A 27812-nucleotide genomic window follows, 5' to 3' on the forward strand; every position below is an offset into this window, starting at 1 on the left:
GGTTTAGCTACCAGTGTAACACGCAAGGGTAGCCGGGATGGCCAGTCACAGCTCTCACAGGGGGCAGTCCCTGCCGTTCGCCTCACACCAATAATTCAGGACTTGGTTCACCAATCTTACAGTCTCTCTGGGCCTCGGGTACAGCTCAGGATTCCCAGGGTAGATGTATTATTTATTATACACACACACACACACACACACACACACACACACACACACTTTACCCTTAAATAAATGAATGCCTGAAAGACAGATGAGAAAATCTTTATGTTGATTTTTCCAGATAAAAAAGTAGATTTTATAACTACAGTACAAGTCTTATCTGCTAATTACTGGACTTAGCTAAATTCTTTTGGATATTGTCTAAGCACTGTTTTCCTTTTAATACATGTCCACTTTTAAATATTAATTTGTCTTGTGAAGTCCTTCACATACAAGACTTACATAAACAAAGCTTGAATATCAAATTAACGTCTAATGAATTGCTGTCTTGCCTGAATATTAGATCAGTGACAGAGCTGACAGAAAGTGTGCAAGTAAACACCACAAATACGAAAACCATGTATTTTTTGTCCTACATATTACACACACAAACACACACACACACACACACACACACACGTTGTTTAATTCCTTGACAATAGGGCATTTAGAATTTGTTTTGAGTAAGTATCCGTTTAGATCTCCAAAAAGCATGACTAATGCAGATTCAATCAAAGATGAATTAACTCTGCAGAAAACTGGATAAAATATCAGTTATCTTGTTTGTTTAATTGTTGGGTTTGTGCACAGAATGTCTTTGTTGGAGCCTAGTGGGAAACAGAGGCCTTAGATGCCAATGTGCTGTCTGTTGGATTGGGCATGTCGAAGTGGGGAAGAGAACAGAGAAAATAGAAGAAAGGTAACATTGCAAGATTTTTCCAACAAATTTTCCCCCCATGAGTAGTGGCCTATTATGATTACTGTTGTTTGTCTTCTGAAAGGGTCCCTGTCTCTCACACTGCTGTCCCCAAGGCACATCACCAAAGTCCCCTTGATGATGGTGATGGGCCACACAGGGTCACCTACATGCTCAGAAAACACAAAACTCTAAAGCAGAAAGCATTTTCAAATAGAACTGAAATTTGAGGTACAGCATATGGCCAAGGAACAAAGTAAAATTAACTGAGCTTTCCAGGGACTGAAATGTAACCCAGATTCCTTTTATGAGATCTACATTCTAACAGCGTTAACCAACAAGAAATCTAATGCAAGCCACAAACATCATTTAAAATGTTCTAGTAGCGACATTAAAAAAAGTGAAAAGAAACAGATAAATTCATTCTTACATTTTATTTGACTCAATATATCCAAAATATTATTTTGACATGTAACTAATATACAGTATTATTGAGATATTTTGCATCTTGTGTGTATTCTATACGTGAGCAATTTTCCATTCGGACAAGCCACACTCTGAGTCTCAGTGGTGACATGTAACTCATGGATACCACAGTGGACAGCACAGATACATGCTCATATAAAAGATAAACAGCATTTCTACCATCACAGAAAATTTTATAGGATAACACTGGAATAGCCTACCTTTTGTTATTAATTGCACACCTAGTCACTAACAGTCAATACTATTGTCTTCTAGAATTAGTTAACCTGAAGGTATTTGTAACCATGGATGCTAGACATGATCGCATGGCCGTCTTACAAATCTTGCCATTAAAATTTACGTAATTTATATTCAGAGAAAAGAGAAGGGAAGAAAAGTCCTTGGACCTTTACTCCCAATTTCATACCAAGAAAAACAGAATCTAGTTTGCTCTTTCCAGGTCGAGTGATCTAAGAATCTTTTTTTCCAAGGTTAGGTATGAGGAAAACCAAAAATTATTTGTGGGGAAGGCAGACATGCCAAGTCAAGAGACAGAAGTGGAAGATTCTGAAAAACTGAGATTACAGAGGCGAAGCCATCGTATTGTTGGCAGAGTTCTCAACCCTACTTGTTGAACAATGCCCCCTAGGCTCGGCACGGTGCGGCTCTGGAAAGCCTGGCTGACGAACTCTCGCCCCACTGTCCACTGCATGAAGAAAGTTTCTGACTCGAAGACTACAGGAGGTAAAAGATACTAAAAATAAGGTTTGAAACAAATTCTTTTAGGAGTTCATAATAACAAGCTAAATTATTTAAACACTGCTCATCTAATTTGAGATCCTCTCACTTGATCTGTAATACTCACCGTGCAGGAAGTTCGCATATTTGATTGTGGCTAATATCCAAAACCTCCAGCTTTCGGCTTTCGCATACCCACTCAGGCACGTTTTCTAAGCAGTTCCTAAATATAAGAATACACATTTTTTTCTTTTGATTGGAATTTGGCCAAAAATATGGTTTGAAACTCTAGTTACCTAGAATAAATAAAACTTCAAATGACATACTAAAAGTATAGTGACTATTAATCACAAGGATATGTATATTCACTCTAGATTCACAAATGAAGTATGACAAAGAATAGTAAAGAAGAAGTACTAAAGGACATAGCTACAACATTTCTAAAGTCTTAAGAAAAAAAAAAAGGTGTGTGTTTCAGAATTGTTATCCTAAAAAGCCTGTAAGCCCAGGCAAGTTTAGTGAGAAGATGTTTTCTACTGGAAGAAACAAATGAACAAGCAAACATACACATCCTTTCAGTTAAGTCAAATGGCATAAAATAGTTTTATTTTCCAATTACTTTTTTACCCTTAACATTTTTAAAATGCTTCCCTACACTCGTAGGCATCATTAGATCACAGATAAAAGGAAAGGAATGACAGCAGTGAAAAGGTACAATGACTCTTAAGACTCAGAATTATTACTTAAAAACATTAACTGAGGCATTTAATGGGAACCATAATTACCAGAAACGAGTGAACTAATGCTGGCTTTATTATTAAATGAACTGATCACTTCTTAGACAAATCTACTACAATGAGTACCTCCCTAGTAATGGATGATTAGCCTTTTTTTTTAAATATGTGAAATGACCAGGCATAAAGAATGGAAAATGCTATATGTACATATGAGCAGATGAACAAGTCCATGAAAATACGATGCTTGGGACGGGACTGTATTAGAGCAAAAGTGAAAACAGTTGTGATATTAAAGGTGGTGTTGGCCTTGTGTATGACTTAAACATCATGCTCTTTAATTTTGCTGGAATACTACCTTTTCAATTAAAACACAGAAAAGGTGGCATTATTTTTTGCTCAGTGTCTGTATAGGTACACACAGTTCTGGCTTTGAAGGCCAGAAGATTGACACAATTTTTAAATTTTATTGTAGTGAACCCCTAAAACATCTTTCTAAGATAGGAGAGTGAAAGCCCCTGTCACAGTAAAGAACCTGGTTATACAGCAATAAAACTCAGAGAAGCTATAAACATAACTGGGAACTTTGAACTGGGGACTTAGTAAACACCAGGATGGAGAACAGCCCAGTTCCTGCACCTGACATAGATACAAAGGAGGAGGAGGTGAAACTCTCAGAGCTATGTCAGGGGAATCCGGTCTTCTAAGAGAAAGTCCTATAGTTGGGAGGGCGAATGAGGCAGACATGTTACAGTGAAGATTCGGGACATGAGAGTCAAAAAGCAAGATGAATAGCATGTAAGTGGCAGAATTCAGGGAAAAGCAAAAGACAGAGTTTCCAGTTAAGTCTCACTTAGGGGTTTTAATGGGAACCATTTGCTAATTACATCCTGTAAACAAAAGGTAAACAGATTTACTCTATGGCCGACTGTCTTACAATACATCTGTTCAAGGTATTTATATATATTCATGTATGCAAACTGCACTCCAGTACCATTCTTATTCAAAGGTTGAAGATAATGCAGTGTTCAAGATTGATAGAAAAAATAATATTTTAATCAAGTAATGATCTGACTAAAAGGTTTTAAAACTAAACTGACATGAATTTAGTAGAAAATGCATGTAGCACTACTCATAAAGTATTTTATATTACAAATTTATGATAAAATTTTAATTGTAATAATTCTGACACTTTCTTACGTAACTGAGAACCTTATTACAATAACTAGGTTTGTGTGTTTTCATGACGAAAGGCAAATTCTGCACCTGACCAATTACATGGCAATTATATTGGATTTTATACACTAAAATGAATTAACGGTTGTTGAGTGGGCCACCAACCCCCATGTACCATGGCTATTCAGAAAATTTTGCTTCTTTCTTTTTTTTAATGTTTGTTTATTTTTGAGGGACAGACAGACACAGACTATGAGCAGGGCAGGGGCAGAGAGAGGAGACACAGAATACAAAGTAGGCTCCAGGCTCTGAGCTGTCAGCACAGAGCCCAACACAGGGCTTGAACTCACAGACCATAAGATCATGACCTGAGCTGAAGTCGGATGCTTAACTGAATGAACCACCCAGGCCCCTCTATTCAGAAAATTTTGGATATTTCCTTTGGAGTTAAGTTAAAAGTAAATTTCAGTTTTAGTGTGTTAATTCTTAAAGTCTAATTTGTATAAATACATGTTTTATGCCTTCTGGAAAAAGTCTACTATAATATTTGTGAGAACTGGAGTAAATATGACACATTGCAGTAGTGATTTTCTATAAAAGGTGAGATGGTCTGCCTGTTTGCAAATGAGCTAATAACTAAGTAGGCTGGATGGAAATCCTACCTAGGTAGGCTTAGTTGCTACTTTCTAAGGGTTCTTAGCAAGAAGATGTGGGTACAGAATAACAGAGGGAAGGAAAAAAATTAAAGAGATATAGCACAATATGTTTTTTTAATGAAATTAACATCATTTCAGAGAAAGACAGAAGATATGGTCAATATAATTAAGGAACATCTAGAACTTCCAGCCATAAACCCTCAACTCACTAATCTTTCAGGCCCAAACATGGTGGTCAAATTTGGTCCACAGGGATATAATACCTTAATTCTTTTAAGTTTAGTAGACAAATAGTATTTTAACTGACAGATATTTAAATACATTTTTCAGAGGATAAGTAAAAACTATTGAATTTAATTTGTAATATTTACAGTAAAAATATATAAAACATTTTTAGGCATAAGCTCAGACAGGATCATCTAAAGAGCTTTCAAGCAGACTCTAGAGTGCTCTAGGACTTGGCTTCTTACCTTGAAACGTCCATGTAGGACAGATAATTTGGAACTGGGTAAACATCCAGTTGTACAAGTTCTAGGAGACAGGAAGAAAACACAAAGACATTACCATTCAAGTCACACAGAGACTCTTTTTGTATACAGAACATCATTACTGCGCTTTATTCTCCATTGTTTACATTAGGAAGCACAATACATCCATTTGTTAAACTTGGAAACTACAGGAAAGTACAGAGAACTTCCAATTTAATCACAAGATCTTATTCAGAGACTGAAATAAACCACTCATTCTATTTTCCTACCTTTTCCCTAACCACTCACTGTGGTTCTCCTCTTGTTATGCATGCTGAATGTTTACCTGGAAGATTAACTTTTAACATTTAGATTTCCTTCCAGAAAACCACATGCGTCTGGCTTCTGCCTTTTTCACTGTACTGAAACAGCGCTCTTAAGGGTCACAAATGATCTCCTCTACTCAAATCTGAAAACCCTTCCTCAAAACTGTATGAAATGTGATACCAGCAATCTGCCTAGGGCTTTGTTTCTTAGACAGAGTAGTTTCTAGATGTCCTTCTGCTTCTCCAAACACTTACCCTGCAGTTCACAAGCTCAGCACCTGACACCAGCTGTGAGGGCTTTGTAAGTGTGCTGTTGGTGCCGGCTCCCTTCTCTCTCCCAGTTACCTTACTTCCACAGTTGCAGATACACCTCTAAACAGATGAGTCTCAAATCAACATCTGTAGTCTTGACTGCAAGTTCCCATCTGCTCCCAGGAAAACCAGTCCACTGATGGGGATCAGCGGGGTGGTGAGGACTCCACTCTGTACTCTACTCTAATGGGAACAGTCTTACAGCATCCTTTCCATCACATGTCCCTCCACTTAAGCGTCTCCACGGGTTCTCTATAGCTTAGTTACTGCACTAGCTTCAAAGCCATGCATCCCGTAATTACTTCTTCCCATTTTCTAGCAGGCACCTAGGAGTTCAGGATTCCCTGTCTTCTCCCATCTGCCAAACAGACCACATTCAGATTCTTTCCTCTCCCACACTCACTTTGTGCCTCCTGGCTCTCCAAATCCTATAACCATTCAGTGACAGAGACCTATCGCCATTTGAGGTTTAGCTGGTTTTTCCAGTGAGATGACAATAATTAACTCGTTTTGAAAACAGAATCTCCTATCCTTCAGAACTCCTGCAGGACACGATGCAGAGACGAGGTGCTTAACACCGTTCAACTTAGAGTACTAAATACTAGTTTTCACTCGGTTTTCTGATTGCAGGGAATCAAATTCCTCCCATTGCAAACACATGTCCATGTGATCTTTTCTTTTTTAGAAATGTCATGGTTTCTAGATTCTGAAGAAGAGAACTCATTAAATGAGCAAGACTTTTGTGGTGTCCCTGTGGGGATATAATTCAGGTCTCTCTTAGGATTAGCTCCTTTGTTAGTGGAGCATGAAATCTGAGACCCTGAATCGAGTCCAGAACGGACCTTCCTTTCTGTTCTCACTCTCCAATAGTAAATCATGGTTCCAGATTTACTATCCTAACAAGGTAGTCCAAGAAATAGTTTATTAAAGGGCCTTCAAGCGGAGAAGCCAAATCAAACAAGATGAGAAAAACAAGTTGGAAACTGTAAAATCTTCTGATTCCTTTAAATACCATACCAGCATTCTGCTTTTATTATTTTTATCTCAGGAAAATTTGACACTTATTTTATTAAATGAGCTGAGTAAAATCAAAGCAAGGCATCATCACATCAAAGTGATGAGGGTGCTGAGTAAATTCTTGGAACCAAAAGAGAAACTTTGATGTGGTATACGTTACATACCATTAGAAGAGGCATAGAGTGCTTTTAGGAAGTAGCCACAGATGTTTAATGTCACCAGCTGATTCCTTTCACAGTGCAAAACTTCAATGTTGTTGAAAATCATAGCATCAAGATCACTAAGCTTATTGTCTCGCAGATCAAGCTGAGTGACGTGCTGGAGAAAGTCCACTTCATCTGCTATTAGCCTCCTAATTATGTTCAGTCTTGAGGAGAAAGGACACAAACAGAGACTATAATTAACTGCAATGCTATAAATAAATGGCCACACCCTGATACGGTGAGGTGAGGAGAAGCGGTGCAAGCCTCACTATATTCTAGTCTTCCATCATTTCTTTAATGTCTGCATCTGGACTTCCTTAACTGGCTAGATTCTTTGGCTATTTTTAGCTACAACTCCATGAAGGTCTTAATCTTAGCAATATATTCTGAAGCACACTTTGGACAACTTAGGCTGGATGAGAAGCACACACATCGATTTTACCTTAATTCATTGCCAGAGGAAAAAAATCCACTTAATCATTAATTTCCACAGAATTTGATTGAAAGAACACAAGAAGCAGAACCTAAAACAACCCATTAGGCACGTTAAGACTACACTGAATATTTAAGGAAGGAGAAAGGATATGGGAGCAGGGAGATGAGCAGAATTTAAGGGAAAAGGCATCGGTGGTGGGGGGTGGGGGAGAGGAAGGGAATGAATGGGAGCCACATAGGCACCAGAGATAAAAATGCAAACATCTGGATTTTTGGCTGCCTTACACCAAGGACTGATTACCAAAACTATCTCCATCATTAAAATATTGCTTGAAAGAGTGAAGCACAGAAAATACTGACATTTGGCATCTAGGATTCACGGAGAAATTACAAAACAAAGGACAATTAATGGGACCAACAGATCTAGGGCAGAACAAGGCACAGGGGAAAACGGCCGGACCTCAGCCACGAGAACCAGTCAGCGGACAGACTGACGTTGTGGCGGACAGGCTGCCAAGAAGATAAGGGCACAGTAATGGGGACGAGGAATCAATACAGTGAAGACACACTTCACTTCAAAAGGGAGAAAAAGAGATGAAAATCTCAATTCCCGGTCTGCTAGCCTACCCCCAACTCCTTCACAGACAAACAAGAACCCTGCACTTCTCACAAAAGCCAGCAAAGTGCTGAGACAATGTACTTGGGCAGCAACAGCATTAACACAACGGCTGGAGCTTAGGTAGAAGCTAAAGGTTCTTGGCTGTGAAGTTCTGCCCTTTGAAAAAATAAAATGATGAAAACTGAATTATTACTAGCAATTCCATAAAGTCACTGAAACACAAGGATGAGTGACAGACAGCATGGGGCTAGGATTTGTCCATCTGAAAGCACAGCATATGGCCTCTTTAAATGTCCCCAACAGGATATTTGTTTTTTGCTTCTTTTCTTTTTTTAATTCCAGGTTGTAAGATTTAAAAACTGGCCTCAACCCAGCAATTTGCCTATTTCCAAATGCTCAGTAGATTCCTAGAATATGTACACAGAATTAAAAATAAATCTCATTTTGGATACAACAGACTGTAGGAATTGAAAAAAACCGTCCCATGTTCTTCCTAATTGACACTGTAAGTAACTTTCCTATTGTGGCACCATCATCTTCACCTGAAAGAGCTCCCTCCTGTAATTCCACTCTATTAACAATAAAATAATTTAAGGGTTTGTCTAATGAGGAGGCAAAAGAAAATCTACAACGGGACGGAAATGTTCAGTTTAAATTGCCAAGTCTTATTGGGATGCAAATATCAAGTTTCCAGGCTCACACAATAATATAGTTACTTAGGATGAACTTTCGAAGAGGCAAGATGTGATTAAAATTCCCTCGCGATAATCCCCTCAGCTAACAGAGCCATTTTATTTATTTCACCACAGATATTCACTGAGAATTACTTTGTGTGGAAGGGCACTATATTCTAGTTCCAGCTTGCTGCTCATTGTATGTGACCTTGAACAAGTCACCTAATAACTCTGGTTAAGCCTAATTCTAATCTGTATAATGGGGATAACACCTTACTTGTCCTATGAGGCAGGTGAGAAAGTCAAATGAATATATGTGCCTCGAGTTTGCAAACAATAAAAGGTCTGGCGGTGATCAGGATGATGCCTCATGGCTTTGTGTCAATAAGAGACGAATAAAACAAGGGATCTGTCAACAGATTTAGTACTTTAGTGAGGAAAGTCGTATGCTTTAAAACACAAAGACTACAGGTATGTGAGAAGTGCCACAACTGATGTATGAAATACAGAGAATGGTCAGAAAAGATGCAGTTGAGGACAAGGCACCTCATTTGAATCCCAAGGGGAGGCAGAATGGGACAGACGTAAATGGGCAAAGCAAGCAGTGCACGAGTTAGGACAGAACGGCCTCTGGACTGAAGAGACAAGGAGAGCTCCACACACGAGTGCAGGAGAGCAGGGCATGCAAGAGGCTACAAGGAGGGGTTAGTCAATTAAGATACCAACTAAGTGCTAACACTGGCCAACAAGGATACAGCAGCTGTTGGGTTACCTGTGGTGAATGAGCTCTGTGCTAGACATTTTTTTTAAGTTCATTTATTTTGAGAGAGAGAATGCGTGTAAGAGGGAGCAGGGGAGGAGCAGAGAGAGGCCTGGAGGAAAGCAGTTACTTCGGCACAATCAGTCAACATTTAGCGGGTCCCGTGTCTACTTCCTACTTCCGTTATTTAAATATCCTGTAACCGATCTCATCTAACAAGATCCAGTTAGAACTAGAAATCTAGGTGGCTCAATTTAAAAGGGCTTAAATTCCTTAATATTGAAAGTTTTCTAAGTCTAAGTGACTCAGCGACAAATAATGTTGACAATTTATAAAGAAAGTTAACAAGACAAAGTGTTCAGTGTCTCCTCTGTCACATTTGAAAAAGTTCTCGACTTCAGACCAAGTATTACCCTTTGTCTTCCTGTGATGAAGAACTGGTTCCCAAATTGCTAACCAACACTTCCCCAGGCGCAACAGGCTTGATTTCTTTAGTCTGAGGAAAAGGGAGAGCAAGTAGATCTTTGAGGGACTGGAATAAACGGGTTGCCAAGGCCAGATTGTATGAATGAAGAAAAGGACCCAAAAGTGATGCTTCTTTATACGGACAAAAGTCAACAGGTCTGAGTGAGGGTCTAGGGTTATCAGCAGAGAGGAAAGCGGGGAGGAAGGTGAGGGAAGACCCACCTTGACCAGTGAGGAGGCATGAAGATGCCAAGAGTGAGAGCTGAGCAGGTTCCCTGAGGAGAAAAGCGTCCTCAACCAGGTAAAATCACAATACCGAAGACATGCTAGGAGGAGGAGGCATAGAACTCAGTTCCTTCCCAAGCCCTACAAATTAGGTTCTGTTATTAACTATACTTTAGAGATGAGAACACAGCTGCACAGAGACATTAAATATCTTGCCTGAGATTTAACAGGGTGATGAGGTGGTCATCACTCCCTGGACAATGGAGGAATCTGTTTGGCTGAAAAAGTATCATATTGGGCAAATTAGTATGAAGCCCCTAAGCCTGATACACTGCTTTGCAGGAACCCAGTCCCGTGACAGGCTCGTTTTTCCTGAAAAAAGGGAAATTTGGAATCGCTTCCTCCTTGTGCCCCGGTTCCTTGTATATTAGACACTAAAACCGATCCTCGCATACTGAAGGTCGACTGACCCTTTCATGTGGCCAGGACTGTGCTAGTGGTTTTCAGTTGGGGTTTCACATGATCAGGATTCAAAATGCAGGTTCCTTGCTCTTGCAAGGGGTGAGAGTGGGGGTTCTGGCCAAACTTGGGCCTAACGCGAGATTATGAGTTCTATATTTTTGTAAAGAACAATAAACTAAGGGCAGAGCCACCTGGGCAGAAAAATGGGAAATTAAAATAAATAAGTTAAATGAATAAATTTAATTTAATGAATACATTATATTACATTAGGGAAATCAATGAAGGAAAAAAACTTAAGATGATGCTCAATGATGTTAGTGGTCTCTAGCCACAGAAAAGAAGGAGAAAGAGAGAAAACACCCACTTTGCTCTCAGTGATGCTCTTCATTCACCACAAATTGCGACCAGCCAGCTTGTTTGTTCGTAGAAGAATGTCACCCAAATGGCTCCCCCTGCTCTCAAATCTAAGCCAACTACTTATAAATGGGATAGATTTCCTAAAAATAGTTACCTTAGATCCACATGTTTAATGTGAGGCATTTTTCTTAAAGCCTGTAGCCGAAGGGTCTCCATACAGTTTCCAGACATACAAAGTTTATCCATAGCAGTCAGTTTCTCCAAAACCTCTGGAATGTCAGTGAATTCGTTAAAAGAAAGACCAAGGTAACTAAGCTGATGCATGTTCTCCAACTCAGGAGGTAGGGCCTGGAGAAAGTTTCCATCCAACAAAAATGTCTGTAGGCTATTAAAGAAAACAGAATTATAAAGAGAATGTGCAAATTTTACTTGTTAATTATCAACACATGAGTTTGACAAGTATAGATCATATTATGAGAAAAAGAAAATGCACTATATCTTTTGCAAAAATGCAAAAGGGCAGAGGCCTGAGGCAATAATACACCAGAGAGAAAAGATCAGAGATAAGCATCTTAATCTTTTATTGAAAACCAACATATGCCAAATCTCCCTAGCTGGGATAGGCATAAATGGAAACAACATGAGTGACTACAGTGTGAATCAGCTCAAATAGCCATCTTTCATTGTTATTTTAAATTCTTCAAATTAAACAGAACTCAGAAAGAGAGAAAGTAAGCCCTCGTCCCATGGGTAGACACGCTCATCTGTGGGGATCTTCAGTTTTAAACAAGGATATTTTAATATCTTACAAGACTCTAAAGAGTGTAAAAGCTAATAAATGAACTCTGCCGAACAGCCTGCTCTCTGGATTTGGGGCCAAGACTTACACAACCAACCTAACAAGTTAGCTAATCCCAAGTGCTACAGCCCGATGCAGCTTCCAGGGGGTTCCGAGGGACACTGTGCAGTGGGACTCAGAGTACGCACTTGGTAGGGGCGCCTGTGTGGCTCAGTCCGTTAAGCATTTGACTTCAGCTCAGGTCATGACCTCGTGGTTCATAGGTTTGAGCCCCGCATGGGGCTCTGTGCTGACAGCTCAGAACCTGGAGCCTGCTTTGGATTCTGTATCTCCCTCTCTTTCTGCTCCTCCCCTGCTCATGTTCTGTCTCTCTCTCAAAAATAAATAAAGATTAAACCAAAAAAAAAAAAAAAAAAAGGACGCACTTGTGCATAACTCCAACGGCCGCTGGGACTACTCGAAGGGCATTGCAGGACACATTCAGCTCAGTCAGGGTTGGAATACTGCAGACGGCTAATGGGAATTCCCCTAAATGATTATTGGAAAGGTTAAGACTCTTCAACTTGGTGAACCTATCACAACGAAACAAAAGGAAAGAAAAGACAAATGTCACAGATGCATAATGTCACATAATTTTAGCACAGATGATCTAACCTAATTCAACGGAGGAGGAAATGTGCCCTCAGAGGTGAAGGGCACAGAAAAACTGGAGTGCACCTCTTCAGACTCTAAGGCCAGCGTTTCACCTAAAATGTAAACATTATATTTAAAAACAAACTTGGGGCGCCTGGGTGGCTCAGTTGGTTAAGTGTCGACTTCAGCTCAGGTCACGATCTTGCGGTTCGTGGGTCTGAGCCCCACCTCGGGCTCTGTGCTGACAACTTGCAGCCTGCTTCAGATTCAGTGTCTCCCTCTCTCTTTACCCTCCCCTGCTCACATGCTCTGTCTCTCAAAATAAACATTAAAAAAATAAAAATAAAAACAAACTTGTCAGTCTAGAATGAGATTGAATAAATGAAGAGGTGAGGTCTGCTGGAGTAAGTTTTGTGGCTTTCCCTGGGCCGGCTTCGTTAACACACCGGTAAGTGCTGATGGAGAGAGGGAAGGAATAGGCAGTTCTAGCCCTTCTGACGTTGTGTTATCCTACACAAGTAAACAATCTTTCCATTGCACTTCTCCTCAAATACAAACCTGAAATAAAAAATTAATTTATCGAAACTACATATTCTCATGTAACCTAGTTCTATAGTTCCAAACTTAAGAACAAATTATCATTCTTCATCCTCAGTCCAATACTTGATACCACTAACCACACACCCCTTCTTGAAAAGTTCTTCTCATTTCACTTTCAGGACATTTTCCTCACCTGGCCTTTTCCAAAATTCTCCAAATCTTTCCTCCTCAGTTTCCTTCTTTATTCTTCTTCATCTCCTCCCCCCGGCCGCCCGCCAAGGGTAAATAGTGCTCACAGATCTGTTCTTGTCTGTTTCTTCCCTCTACCTTGCCTTCCTTGGAAAGCATTTCACTGCTCTGTGAGGAGCCCTCTCTAACGCGCCACATGCCATCTCCTGCCTCCTGAGCTACCCTGAGACATTTCCAGCGGAAACTCAACTCCCTGTCTGTCTTCCAGACCAGCACTTCTTCGCCTATCCATTTTTGTTAATGGCGCTTTCATTTTCTCAATTGTCCAAGCAATTAAAGAACTCATTTTTAAATTTTACTTGTCTATGTTTTAAATCTATCAGTCCACTGCCAACCACTATATTTTTTTACTTGAGATGAGAATCAGATTAGTTACTGCGATTATGCCAATGATTTGTAAAACCACCCAAGCCTAAGTATGGGGCAGCGCATACGATGCCTAGAACAGACGCACACATCTTAAAAATAAATCCAAGTCAATCCACTCAGCATGTTAAGGAAATTGTCATGTGACCTACCTGCTGAATTCTATGATAAAAAGTACTAAGCTTTGTCTTAGGTACCAACATGAAGTTTATTCTAAACAGAAAAGTGACACAGGGGCTCTTTGGTTAAAAGTATGACTTTGGTTTTTATTTTATAATAGCTGTTTTCTTGAATGGTGGAATATAGACCTAATAGTATTTCAAATTAAAAACAAAAAACAAAAAAAACTTATCCTCCATTATGATTAAATCATCCATGATCTACACTCCACAAGTTAGAATCACAGGTTCTATTGTTTTTAGTTCAGAAGTTCTCAAAGCACGGCTGGAGGACCCTGGAAGAGGGCCCTGAGCCCCTTTCAAGAGATTCCCACAGTCAGAAGTACTTCATAACAATACTAAGATGCTATTTGTCTTTTGCCATTCTCCTTTTCTCCCAAGTGTCCAGTGGAGATTTCTAGATGGTACGAGTCTTTGTGACAGTGTACCTGACTGGATGGAGAAAAGGAGAATCCAATGATCTTCTATTAAGCTAGACATTAAAAGATTTACAGAAATATAAAACAATGACACTCTTCTACATTTTGTTTTCTAAAATAGTTACTTTTCATAATAAACACGTATGTTAACAAGAATGGGCTTATTATTTTTCTAAAGAATATATATTAAAATATTTCTCAGTTTAAGTCTGTAATGCTGTAAATGTCAATAGACTTAGCCCAGATAAATAAAAACACCTCAATTTTTGAGAGGGTAAAGGAGTCTTAAAATATGATTGCCAGACAAAATACAGAACACCCAGTTAAATAAGAACTTCAGAGAAATAACAACTTTTTTTAGTGTAAAGTACACCCCAAATATTTCATGGCATATACTTACACTTAAAAAAAATTGTTGTTGTTTTTCTGAAATTCAAATTTAACTGGGTGTCTTTTTTCCCCCCTTCTAAATCTGCCAACTCTATCCTGAAATAGATGAAAGTGCTGTTCTAGTCCAAACAAAAACAGTATCCTACTTTCTAGATATGATTCCTCATTTGGTAGAACTGGTCACAGTTTAAAAATATGCCTGCAATTAAACTGAACCTTAAAAAAAAAAAAAAGTTCTTCTAGGAAGGAAAAAGACCCACTAGACATTATCCAACACAATGGAGTACAAAGGCTTTTCAGAAAGTGGAGATGAAGCGATTACAGTTCCAGTACTTAAGGCTTTGGAAAAGTATTTGTCAATAACATGGGGGGGAGAGGTGGGGGAGTACATTCATCCTTACAAACGAATTTTCTAGAACCACAGCACTTTTGACAACAAAGGAAAGCAGCAGTGAGTTGAATGAGTAGAAGGCAGCTGACAAGCTTAAATGGAAAAAGAGAGAAACAAAAATAAAAAACCCCTAACAGGTACCCTCCATAGTCTTATGTATATATATTTACATTTTAAAGTGGGTGCCAGCTCTTAATATAAAGTGCAATTATTCTTTGCATCAATTCAATGATAAAAACACTACCAGACCTCATGATAAAGAGAAGCAACCTCAGTCCTAGGGGTCCAGCGCCGTACTCCCCACCCCTCCGTCCCCAAAGAAGGAGTCTCCACATCCAATAACAGAGCAATAGCCGTAGGTGACCAGTGAGCACCTGAAATGGCTGGTCCAAGTGGAGACGTTCTCTAAGTATAAATATACAACACAGAACAGGATGTAAACTCATTAATTTTTAGGACAGATAGTAATTTTGAAATACTAGATTAAATAATATTAAAACTAATTTTGGGGAGCCTGGGTGGCTCAGACCATTAAGAGTCCAACTTCAGCTCAGGTCATGGTCTCACAGTTCACAAATTTGAGCTCCATGTCAGGCTCTGTGCTGACAGCTCAGAGCCTGGAGGCTGCTTGGGATTTTGTGTCTCCCTCTCTCTCTGCCCCTCCTCCACTTGAGCTCTGTCTCTCTTTCTCTCAAAAATAAACAAAAACATTAAAAATGTTTGATTTCAATTGTTTCTCCTTACTTTCTCTAATGTGGCAACCAGAAAATTTAAAAATACTTCTGTGGCTCACATTATATTTTCACAGAGAAGCATATTCTCCATACTAAGAGTAAGCAGTTTTCCAGAATTCTCTACCCAAATGACACCACACCTGTTGTCAGGACTTATGTGGGCCCTTCTCTGGGCCCCTCTCCCTCACCCGTAGGCTCTAGGGGTAGACAAAACCTGAACAGCGTGTCCACAGCCCCACACCGTGAGAAGTGAAGTTAGAGACTGAAAGAGAAGATGTCTGGGTCACTGGGGCCGATCTCCCCATGTTGCTGTGCCCAGTGTGGAACCCCCAGGGGTTTGAGGCTTCTCCACTGGGATCTATGCTTGCAAGTCAGTCTATCTGTTAAGGTAGGAGGAGAGAGCATCTTTTATAACCATTTATTAGCTTGATTACAGTAAACATTTACATACATGGGATGGGGCCTCCATTTATACTCTAACCCTAGACCTACACATCTTAAGTTCTGATTTATAAATATCTTAAATGTCTTTCCTTCCTTCTCATCACATTCCCTACATCCCTCACACTCCTCTCGCTGCAGCCCATCCCCCCAATTCTTCCCAGAAAAGAACACAGTGTCCAGCACACTTGTTTAGCAAACAAAGCATGTATTGTTTCTGAGAACTCAAGTTCTTGATCTGAACACATTAAAATTCATTTGTTTTGGAAACGCTAACCCTGACCCTTCTTAGAGTTCCACTTTTTCTTTATAGACGTGGAAGGCAGTCAGACTACAGGCATCTACCAATTCAAGAACCCCTTCAGAGAAAGATAAGAAGGTCCACACAGAATTTACTTCTCTCAGGTCTTACAACAGGGAAGAGACACCTAGAGGCAATGTTTAAGTTAAGAGATAAATCTAAAGGGGGAGTGGATGAACTTTCTTCCCTTTACCTTCACTCAAAAAGAATGCAGAAGGGGGAGCAAGGTGACACAGTGTTAGGGAAGAAAAGACTAGAAAATCTCTATGTCTCCAACAAAATTAGGATGTTTAGCTCTGTCACAATTATCAAACGTGCACAGACCCAGATTCAAAAAAATTAAAAAAAAATGGACTAGCTTTGGAAAGATACATATTTGGCAAAATATTTTAAATAATTTCATTTAAAAATGATTATAATTCTTAAACCTTAAGATTAATCGTTAACATGAAGTTACATTATATTCATGCAGGTATACAGATATTTCCTCAAAGCTGTTCAATATAGATATGCAGAAGAGAACCAAGAACATCACAAATTTAAGATTAATAAAAATTGGGGTGTCTGGGTGGCTCAGTTGCTTGAGTGTCCAACTCTTGGTTTCGGCTCAGGTCATGATCTTCTGATTCGTGAGTTCGAGCCCTGCATCGGGCTCTGTGCTGACAGCATGGAGCCTGCTTGGGATTCTCTCTCTCCCTCCCCTGCTTATATTCATTCATTCTCTCTCTCTCTCTCTCTCTCTCTCTCTCACACACACACACACACACAAAATAAACGTAAAGAAAAAATTTTTTTAAGATTAATAAAAATTACTTTAATGATGATTGTAATAGCTATAGTGGTTGAATAAGGAATTTTTCTTGATGTTTTAGAAACGAAAGGGACAAGAAACCTGTAGTTTTGTTTTTTAAACGCATCTGTTACATGTATATATGGTATATATACACAGTGCAGAGGCTAAACAAAGTTACTTAGAGGGGATGTATCTTCTTCATGTCTGAGCTTTCTAAAGTAAGACTACAGGGGCCTCTGAGATCATTTTCCTTCATTTGTTTCCACATGCACAAATAAAGTAGGCTCAGAGAAACCGTGTAAGTATCACATTACAACCTGATTATACTGCCTTTCAACATCAGTACTACTACTTCTCATCTCTCCTGTTCTTCTTTAATTACATCTTATTAGAGACTTTAATATAAATAGATATCAATTACTAATAATTCTAAGTCACAAGTCAAAGCGTTCTCAGACTAGAATATGGAATACACTCCTTTTTCGGCCTCACATCTCCCATTGAGGATGGCATTGTCAGCAATGCAGGACAGTGGATATTTTGAACCCCACGTACAACTCCATTGAAACCAGTTGAGGCACAGCCCAGGGCTCACAAACTACCCAAGAACCGCAAAGACTGATTTTACTCTGCAGAGCAAGCAATCTCCTTTAAGGAAAGAGCTGTAACTCCTGTCCATTTGTTCTATAATAGAGCTCAAAGTAGGGGGAAAAATCAAGTTAACATTTATCCCGAGTCTAATACAGAGTAATTTCAATTAATTCTTCAAGTTACAGGTACAGGATTATAATATGACATTCAGCTAATGGCAATGGGCACTGTGGGCTTTTAGAACTCAGGTCTCACTTAACCCAAAGTTCCAAGGTAATACTAAGTGTCACAGAAAAGTACAATCAACAAAATACATTTGATAATCTACACAGACAGAAAGCTCTAATTCTTTTCACAGAGAAAAACTGAAATCCATTTCAAAGTAGATATCCAAAAGGGCCATATAACAAGGTGCAAGGGGCACCTGGCTGGCTCAGTTGGAAGAGCATGTGACTCTTGATCCCGGGGGGCTGAGTTCAAGTCCCACGGTGGGTGTAGAGATTATGATAAACAAACAAACAAACAAATCTTTATAAAGGGGTGGGGGCCTTTAGATTGTGGAAGGTCACACGTAGAAGACAGTAGAATGGAGCTGATACCACTGCTCTGCCAAATTGATGATTCTTTTTTTTTTTTTTTTTTTTTTTTCTGTTTATTCANTTTTTTTACTGTTTATTCATCTTGGAGACAGAGAGAGACAGAGCATGAGCAGAAGAGGGGCACAGAGGGAAAGGGAAACACTGGATCTGAAGCAGGCTCCAGGCTCTGAGCTGTCAACACAGAGCCCGGCATGGGGCTTGAACCCACGAACCTGAGCCAAAGTCAGACGCTTAACCAACTGAGCCGCCCAGGCGCCCTGATGATACTTTTTTCATTTGCACCTCCTTGTGTGTATACATCACACAACCAGAAGTCCAGTAACCTATGATCCTGTATCCAGACACAAACTGTGCTTTGCTCTCACGGGGTCTAATATAGAAATGTTCCTGATTTTTCCCTTCTGTCTTCCGCTTCACCCCGCAACTAACCAACAGCACAGGAGGACAGTACCTATCGTGAAGCTGCTCCTGACGGACTACGCTGACTGCTTACCCAGCTTCCACTCTAACTAGACAGCAGTATGATGTTCTAGAGCCTACACTCAGCCTGAAAGGATTCTTTTCCCTCAGTCACTAACATTCCCAGGTGTATAATCTTCCAAGCTATTCCCTCAAACAAATTATTTCTCTCTACTAAAGGGAAGGGTACTTAGTTTTAACTGAAAGGTTAACAAGTATCACATCCATGCATCTATTTTTCCTACCTTTACTAGATAGATATGCAGGTCTTCAACACAGATTGACCACAGCTCTATAAGCCTATTTCATTTTGGCCTCCGAAAAGCTCCCAAGGAGCAAGTGCTCCTTACAAAATGAAGTGGGGCCATGTTTTCCAAGGGCAGGAAAGAAAAAGCAAGTGTTTTGTGATATCCAAGTTGAGAAAAATAAACAAATACAAATGCTGCCGATTTTTATACACCTCCCCCTCCTGAAACAGCTTGATGACAATTTGGAGGCATGATAATTAGCTTCAGATCCATCTAAATCTTTAGTGATTTTCTTCTCAGGAACTAAGGATATATTGGGAAAATGTGACCACAAAATAAAATAACAGCACAGCGGAAGTACTCCTGTTTTTAAACATATTCCAAATGTGCTTAACTAGTAGGAGTCACACACCACACTCATGAAGAGGAAACCATACTTGTACTACTCAATGATTCTAACAGAGAAAAATCAATATTATTTTCTGGAGTTATTATTCACCACAAGTGGGTCAATTAGAAAAAGATTCCCTGGTGATTGGATTTCCGTTTCATGATAACAGTCCATGTTTAGCTTGTCTTTTCCCTGTGGGGGAACACGCTAATACACTTTGGAAATGAACAGGCTCCGATATTAAGTAATGAAGGGCCTGCTCGAGGGCTGGAGTTGTACGCCTCGTTCTGGGCTTGTCTCCTGCTCTCCATTAATTATGAAAAGTAGGCTCCCTAATGGCTCAGAGTACCGGACCTCGGAGGGAGTTGCCAGGCCAGCGGGGCTCTGGAATACTCACTAGATGCGCTTGTAAGAGGATTCCATTTATTCAATTACCAGAATAACACATGCTCATTTTAACAAGTTGAACCATAGAAGCAAATAGAGAACACATTAACAGTCTCTCCTACTTCCTTCCAAACCCCTTCCCCTGGAGATAAGCAGGGTCAAGTTTGGAATACATGCTTCTAAAGCTTTTCCTCCTTGTAAAACACATATGTGAATAGGAAATAACCTCCCTCCCTATTTTTTGAATGGGATAACACCACACACACTTTTTCTATGACTTGTTTTCTCAAGTATACAAATCATCTTTTTGAGACGGTAGATAATAAAGAGTAATGCACCACAACTGATCCCATCCCTTCACTGCTGGACATTAGGAGAGGTCCAGGTTTTGTTTCTGTGTTACTGTTTTGCTATTAGGAATAATTCAGCATATCCATTTGTGCACCAGCACCTTCATTTTGCATACTTATGGGTGCCCAGAGACTTATCCATAATTCTGAAATCCAATCGGCTTGGAAAATTCAAAAAATTTTCACGGATTCACATGGTGACTAAAGCTGACCTGTTGTGAATATTCAGATCAGAATGTGTTCTCTTTAGAAATATCAATGCATCTGCTTATGGAGTCCCCAACCCTGCTGGAAATTTTACATAATATATAATATATATCCCACATTACCTTTAATAATCTGAAACTACCTGAAATCTGAAACACAAATGGCCTCAAGAATTTTGGGTAAGGGACTGTAAACCTGTATTTCTAAAAGTATAACTGATGGGTCCAGGAATAGGTAAAATTTAAATTTTAATATGTACTGTAAAATTACCACACAGCTGTAGAAACGCATAGTCCCAACCAACCATATTGGAGAGAGTTTCCTTCCACGCTTCCTTCACTAGCATTTAATGTTAGCATCCTTTCCCTGTTGCTAATCTGATGCGCAAAAAGTGGTGTCAAGTCACTTCAATTTGTATTTCTCGGTAAAGTTTATCTTTCTGTTAAGTGTATCTTCCTTGAGATACATATTCATATCCTTTCCCTGTTTTTCTGTTGGGTTACTTGTCTTTAACCTATCAGTCTGCAGGAGGTCCCTGAGTACTGACTGCCACACATAGTGTCATATGCTGCATATACGGCACTTGACACTCCCAGCCTTCTGCTTCATCCCCCCCAACTCTGTTAATGACTTTAGCCATTCACTAATTTTTTATTTTTATTTGCTCAAATTTGGCCATCTTTTCCTTTATGGAGTCTATATTTTTCACCTTGCTTGAGAAGGTCTTCTTACCCCACCCCAAAGTGTTACAATAGTTCTCCTCTATTTCCCAATTTTATTTTGTACATTTAGATCTTTATTTGACCTGACATTTATTTTTACATGTAATGTTTGGTAGAGGTCTAACATTTTTTTGTCCAGTAGCTAATTATGCCAATATCATCTATTAAATAAATCACCCTCTTCAATATTTATTCAACTTAAATATATTTCAAAGTGAACAAAAAGAGAAAGCCTATTCCTGTTCAAACAAAATTGCCAAAGAGAAAAGCTTAGGTAAAAACAAGTTACATTTACTTTTTGTATCTCTTTCTTTTTTCCCAAGAGAATTTATAAAATCAAATGCCTGCTTTGTTGTTCTTCTTAAGAGCCCACCTTGTAATCTGGAACACATAAAATGCTTCAATTAAACAGTTCATTTGACAGAATAACTCTTCTCTTTTATCTGTAGAAGTACAAATCTTGGAAAGAGTATCAAAGTACTTTTTAAAAAATGTGTACTGAATGCACTTTCTCTGAAGAAGCATTAGTTAAATCAGTGCAAGAGACGTCAGTCAGCAACTTCTTAATTTATCTTCCATGGACTTTAAATTCCGACTCTTTTAGAGTAGAACTTTACTGTTGGTGAACTTTGTCCTACAGCCATGTTTTTAATATTTCTGCCCTAATCCAGGTATGATATAGGGCAACCAGTGCTGTAATATTTATGTAAGAAAGCAAAACAATTTGCAAAAGACTTTAAAGGCTTCCTTTCCTGGATACAGAAAAAAAGGAAGAAAATCTTTTGCCCCGTGTTTCTCTCGGATTTGTCTGTGGCTGTGGCAGCATGAGAAACATTTGAGTCACTGGGCCTGCTTCAGAACTGCTGGGAACACCTACTCTTCAGAAAGCATGACTCAGCTCTTTTGAGCCCTCACACCCACAAATTCTACCGCCCTGGAATTGAACTCTCACTGGTGACTTTGCTTCTTGGTGCAGTGATTTTTCCTGCTGTCCCTATTGGGGACAGCCTCGGACCCAGTGAGCACCTGACTGAGTTTTCCAGGAGGTTCAGCACACTTACAGATGCACAAATACCAGTGTGCACAAAACCAGCTTGTCAACAGTTGAGCCAAAAAAACAGAAACCCTCCCATCTTAATCCTAATCACCATGAATGACTCTCGGTTCAAGCTAAACAGGCATATCACCTTTTCATATGATCAGAAAACAAACGCATGTCTATCTTGGGTAAAAATGAAAATTTATAGCCACGAGAGTATTTGAGCAAAATTTTCTTAAGAACTGCCACAGAATAAGTATACTAAAGGTACAACTCACAGACATAATTTTTCCAAAACAATAATCAAGGAAACAGAGAACACTCCGTGTTGGCAACAATTACATTGGACATATTGCTATGGCAAATTAAAGCATTCCCTAAAGACAGACATTTCTATTTTAATCCTCGTTTAAAATAATTTAGGGCGCCTGAGTGGCTCAGTCGGTTAAGCATCTGACTTCAGCTCAGGTCATGATCCCATGGTTCATGGATTTGAGCCCCGCGTCGGGCTCTGTGCTGACAGCTCGGAGCCTAGAGCCTGCTTCAGATTCTGTGTCTCCTTCTCGCTCTCTCTGTCTGTACCCAGCTTTCCTCCCTCTCTCAAAATCAACAAACATTAAAATAATTATAAAATAATTCAAACAGGAAGCACTTGCTGGTTACTGACTCTGTGCCAGACCTAGGCTAAGTTAACCCTATGTATACAGTAGTCAACCAGACAGAGCTCCTACCCACAGGGCAGGGACGGAGGACATGCAAGGGCAGGCTCCCATGAATCAAGTACCTTATATAGAAAACCACTCCAAATCGTAAGACAGTAATCGTGTGGAAATGGCAGTCACTAGATGTACAGTAATCTACAGTAACTCTACACTAACTAAATTCTCGAAAACGAGTCACAAGCAGCATAAATCTGTCACTTTCTGTTTCTTTTATAAACTGGTGCTATAATGATCAAAAAGACAAACAAGAAGTTATTATGTTACAGTTAAACATACCTTTCCTATGAAATAATTTTTTTATTCAATTTATCCATGACGACATTTTTTTTCATTTTCTTGCTAACAGATCAGCCCATAGTCAATTCAATTGCAACATTATTCAAGAGATGTTTAATATTAAGCACCATCTGGTAGGACAAAAAACAAAAAATGTAAAACCATTTCTGTAAAAAGCAGAAAACAGATCGCTATTTCCACTTCTCAGAAGAAAGACAAAGAGAAGATCTACACAGTACACCTGGATAAAATCCCAGTTGAGTTATACAAGATACATAAAAGTGAAACCAGATAGAATCTCTATCAAAGATATCAGATTATCAAAGGAGAAAGTAAACATAAGCTACGGTCAGAGTGCTTAGACATGAGTAGCTTAAGCTCACATCACAAGTAAACCAACCATATCTGATAGTTAACAGAAAAAAACCCCAACACTGCAAAATTTACTAGGTACAGTAAGAGTCTGAACCATCCATTGACTAAACATTGTCTGAGTTCTTATTATGCACAAAGGTGTGTGAAGCATACAGATGTGAATTACATATGTTTTTGCCCTCCAGGAGCTTAAGAATAGTTTAGGAGCAAAGCTGCTTTAATGCAAAGCATAAGATGAAAACTTACTGGGGAAAAAAGTTCTGTAGATCATGAGTATCTACAGAAGAGAAAACCCACTTTTATCAAAGGGACACAGAGTTCAGTGGGGAGATGTGGACTGGAAGAGAAGACATTCAAAGAAAACAGGGTGGTGGGGCAGTTTCCCACATGTCATCTGCATTGTTAAACATGCAGTTTTCCTGGGTCTTATCATCAGAGGTCCTGGCCGTGCAGGGACAGCATGAAAACCAGGCTTCTCTGTTTCCTGTAAATACACCGTGTGGTTCTGATGTAAGCATTTCATAAATCCTATTTTGAGAAACACTGATTTGGAAGGCAAAAACTAAAGGGCAGACTTGGGAAAGATGAAGCAAATGACAGTGTTAAACAGAAAGAACTGCTTATAAAGGGTGCTTAAAGACTAAGCACACAGCACCCCTCAAATTGCAGATGAAGATACTGCTACTTACCTATGAAAAAATTTTGAATAAAGGAGTGAAACAGTCTACACTAGGCTGCATGGATTTGTGTATCATGTCAATCAGCTATCCTCTGCTTCTCTTGTGCTTCCCCTGCGTGTGTGTGTGTGTGTGTGTGCGCGCGCACACACACACACACACACACACACCACACGATCCTACCTCTCTATGTGGGATGAAAAAAAGGATGCATTCTGAAAGACATCCTACAATGGGAAAAGAAGAAAACTATCTGGCAAGTCAGACTTTCCCTCAGGTTCTCTTGTTAATTACACATCCCAAAGACATGAGCAGGGAGGGACGGGTGTGCCCGCCTTTAGAGAAGCCACCGTGCAGTGCCCTGCCAGCCCTGGCACCAGCGCCCTAACCCACCCGTGGGAAACGACGGCAGGCGTGTGACTCCTCCCATCCACACGCTGTTACCATGGAGAGCATGGTGAGTGACAGCAAAATCACAGGCACTCAGGAATAACAGCAATTCTCATGGGTCTTTCCTTTTCAAAAGTGACACGTGTGTGCGGTCAGAAGGAGCTCCAGAGGGAGCAGGACAGAGCCGTGTCTGACCTGAGGCAGAGGAGAGAGGGAGGAGAGGGCATGACTGGTTTCCCACTGTTCTCACACTGGCAACCAAAGGGTTCTTTTTTTTTTTTTTACCCTCTTTCAGAAGTCATCAGGAAAGACAGTAATCATGTTCCCAAGTCAGGCCCTTCATCGTTAAAAACCACAAAGTAAGCATCGGTCGGCTTCTCCCTGCATGCTTATCATCATCCCCTAAGAGCTCTGCAGAGTGAAAAGTTGGTTACCACTCAGAATGACAAATATTACAAATATCGTGTTTAATATTAACCGCTTGCCTCGAGTTAAAGGCTTGCAGAGTAGAGCAAAGAGCTGACTAAAATAGAAGAATGGAATTGGCCAGAAGACAATAGCCTCACGGGAATTGAGCCAAGGCTTCAGAAGATCCCTTCTTTCTTTTTAAGTGGGGGAAAAAAAGTTAAACATCTTAAAGGATCCCAAGAAGTCAATAGGGGAGACTGTAATTTAATACAGTCTGGCTGATAAAGAAAACTTTTGTTTCTTTCTGAGCTCCCTCTTCTACGTGCACCATGCAAGGGAAGAAGAAAATCGGCTATTATTTTCAGAAGCGAATTTGGGAGCCCACCCCGAGGGGGAAGACCAGAGGCTATGCAATCTCAGCGCCCCGAGCACCAGGGCAAGGCTTCCCTTTGATGCGGGAAGGAAAATGGGAATCGTGTGAAATGGAAAGCTTCCCAAGAGGATCAAAATTCCATGTGTGAAGCAAAGCTGTGTAACAGAGGAACTTCCAGTGTTGGGAAGAGTTAACTGGAAGGAGGGCATTCCACGCGGTCTGTGAAATTCCTCACACATGTGGCCAACCTCGTCAAACCCCGGTGGTGGAAATTCCTTCCCGACGCTCTTCACCCCCGAGCGGCGTTTGTGCTAAGGTTCTCTGATACTCCCTTTCTGCGCCACTTAGCTCTTGTTTGCTTCTAGGGTTTTATAGGACAGAGCATCTTCAAAGAAGCTGAAACCAGGCTAAGGACTGCAGTTCCAAGTCTGGCAAATGAGCTGCCGAAGTGTTTTAGCATGTCACTCCTGATTCTGCTGTGAGTGCTCTTTATCCCCATTAAAAGTGAGCTTTCAGAAATTACTGATAAAAACAAAATAGCAAAATCTCCCTTTCTTTAAAAACCTGGAAATGTGAACTTCTGGTGTGGGTAATTAAAAAGGAGTAACTTCGTTGCTCTGGAATGCCAAGATCCCCAAAAGAACAGACTAGGAAATAAGGTCATTTGTTGTCCACTCCATGGAGATTAAAAATGTAGAAAATGGAGCTTTCTAAGAAGAAAGGTACTTGATAAATTCCAGGCATAATTATGAGTTTTTCAATGTTCATTTCTTCATAACTTTCATTCTACTCCACCCACACCCTTGTACACCCAACTCTGCCTCATTCCTTCCCCCAACGATTCTCTCAGTTGAAGAAGTCCTGCTCATTCCCGTCCCTCTTACTCTTTTTTTTAATATATTTTTTTAATGTTTTATTTATTTCTAGGAGAGAGAGAGAGAGAGAGAGAGAGAGAGACAGCGTGAGCAGGGGAGGGTCAGAGAGAGAGGGAGTCACAGACTCTGAAACAGGCTCCAGGCTCTGAGCTGGCAGTCAGCATAGAGCCTGACGCGAGGCTCGAACCCACGAACTGCGAGATGATGACCTAAGCGAAAGTCGGACGCTTAACTGACTAAGCCACCCAGGCGCCCCCCCGTCCCTCTTATTCTACTTTTCAGCTGTAACACCTTTCAGGTCTAAACAGAGATTAAATCACTTCTTTCCTCCAACTCTTTAACTCACTCTCTTCTTGACCCAAAGGTAATTATAATCTTTACCTTAAGTTACATTATACTAATTTTATAACATAGCCTATGAGACACAATTACACGCTTCCTCCTAAATTCTGTGAAATTATCTCTGGGTGCCATACAGTGAAATGTGATTGATCTACCATCATTCTAAGTGGCTGCTCTCCCCTTCAGTCACTGCAAGCACTGAATACACCAAAAGGGGCCACTGTTCAAAGCATTTTTTCCAATGCTCTTTCCTGAAAGTTTTAAGATCATATTTCTTTGATCTTCCCTGGTGGTGAGAGAAGCAACAATTCAACATATATTAAGGGGCTTGCCATATATATATATTACATTTTATATATTCTATCTCTGGCTAAATATTTGGGGGGCAGCAGAGAAGAAAGACAAAGATAAGGAAACTCTATCTCCATTCTCAAGGACTTTACATAGATGGCAATTTTTGAAGCTTCCAAATGTTTATAATAAAAGGTGTACTTGGTGAGTGCATTAAGTACAGAGAAAGCTAACAATTCAGAAGAGGCAAAGGTCACATGGACAGGGGAAATAACTAAAAGCTTCAAGAAACAAAAGTCATTACAAATGTGCTTTGAAGGAAGGAGGATTCACTGGGTTGAGCCTGGGTTTGGCTGGTGAGGAGCAGAGGGAGCGGCACATTCTTTGCAAGGTGAATGTGAAGTATGTTTAGAGAATGGTGAATAGACCCATAGTTTTTTTTTTTTTTTTTTTTTTTTTTTATTTTTTTTTTTTTTTTTTTTTTTTTTTTAAATCTTATGTTTCCTGGAGCACTGGGGTGGCTCAGTTGGTTAAGCATCCAACTTTGATCTTGTGGTTTGTGGGTTCGAGTCCCGTGTCCGAGCTGTGCTGACAGCTAAGAGCCTGGAGCCTGCTTCGGATTCTGTGTCTCCCTCCCTCGCTGCCCCTCATCTGCTCACGCTCGGTCTCTGACTCTCAAAAACGTATAAACGTTCAAAGTTGTTTAAAAATTTAAATAAAATCTTACATTTCCTTTTCCAACTTCAAATCCCTTCTTAATCGCTTTCTTTCTCTCTCTCACCCTTTCTCTTTCTTGACTGAGAGAGAGGAAGTGAGCATAAGAGAGGGGCAGAGGGAGGAGAGAGAGAGAATCTCAAGCAGCCTCC

At 39.9% G+C, this 27812-nt stretch overlaps 1 protein-coding gene across 1 annotated transcript in view; it reads right to left on the minus strand.

The window, feature by feature from the left end:
* Positions 1-27812, minus strand: part of PHLPP1 (PH domain and leucine rich repeat protein phosphatase 1) — a 209224-nt gene that overhangs the window by 43736 nt on the left and 137676 nt on the right. Inside the window, exons 5-9 of the mRNA XM_039251897.1 lie at positions 12214-12360; positions 11144-11374; positions 6954-7156; positions 5138-5198; positions 2229-2324 (exon numbers count right to left, since the gene is read on the minus strand). Of these exons, the coding sequence (XP_039107828.1) occupies positions 2229-2324; positions 5138-5198; positions 6954-7156; positions 11144-11374; positions 12214-12360 (738 nt within the window). The remainder of the gene's footprint in view (positions 1-2228; positions 2325-5137; positions 5199-6953; positions 7157-11143; positions 11375-12213; positions 12361-27812) is intronic.

Source organism: Hyaena hyaena, unplaced genomic scaffold (genome assembly GCF_003009895.1).
Source record: "Hyaena hyaena isolate Hyena2069 unplaced genomic scaffold, ASM300989v1 scaffold_399, whole genome shotgun sequence".
Taxonomy (NCBI): domain Eukaryota; kingdom Metazoa; phylum Chordata; class Mammalia; order Carnivora; family Hyaenidae; genus Hyaena; species Hyaena hyaena.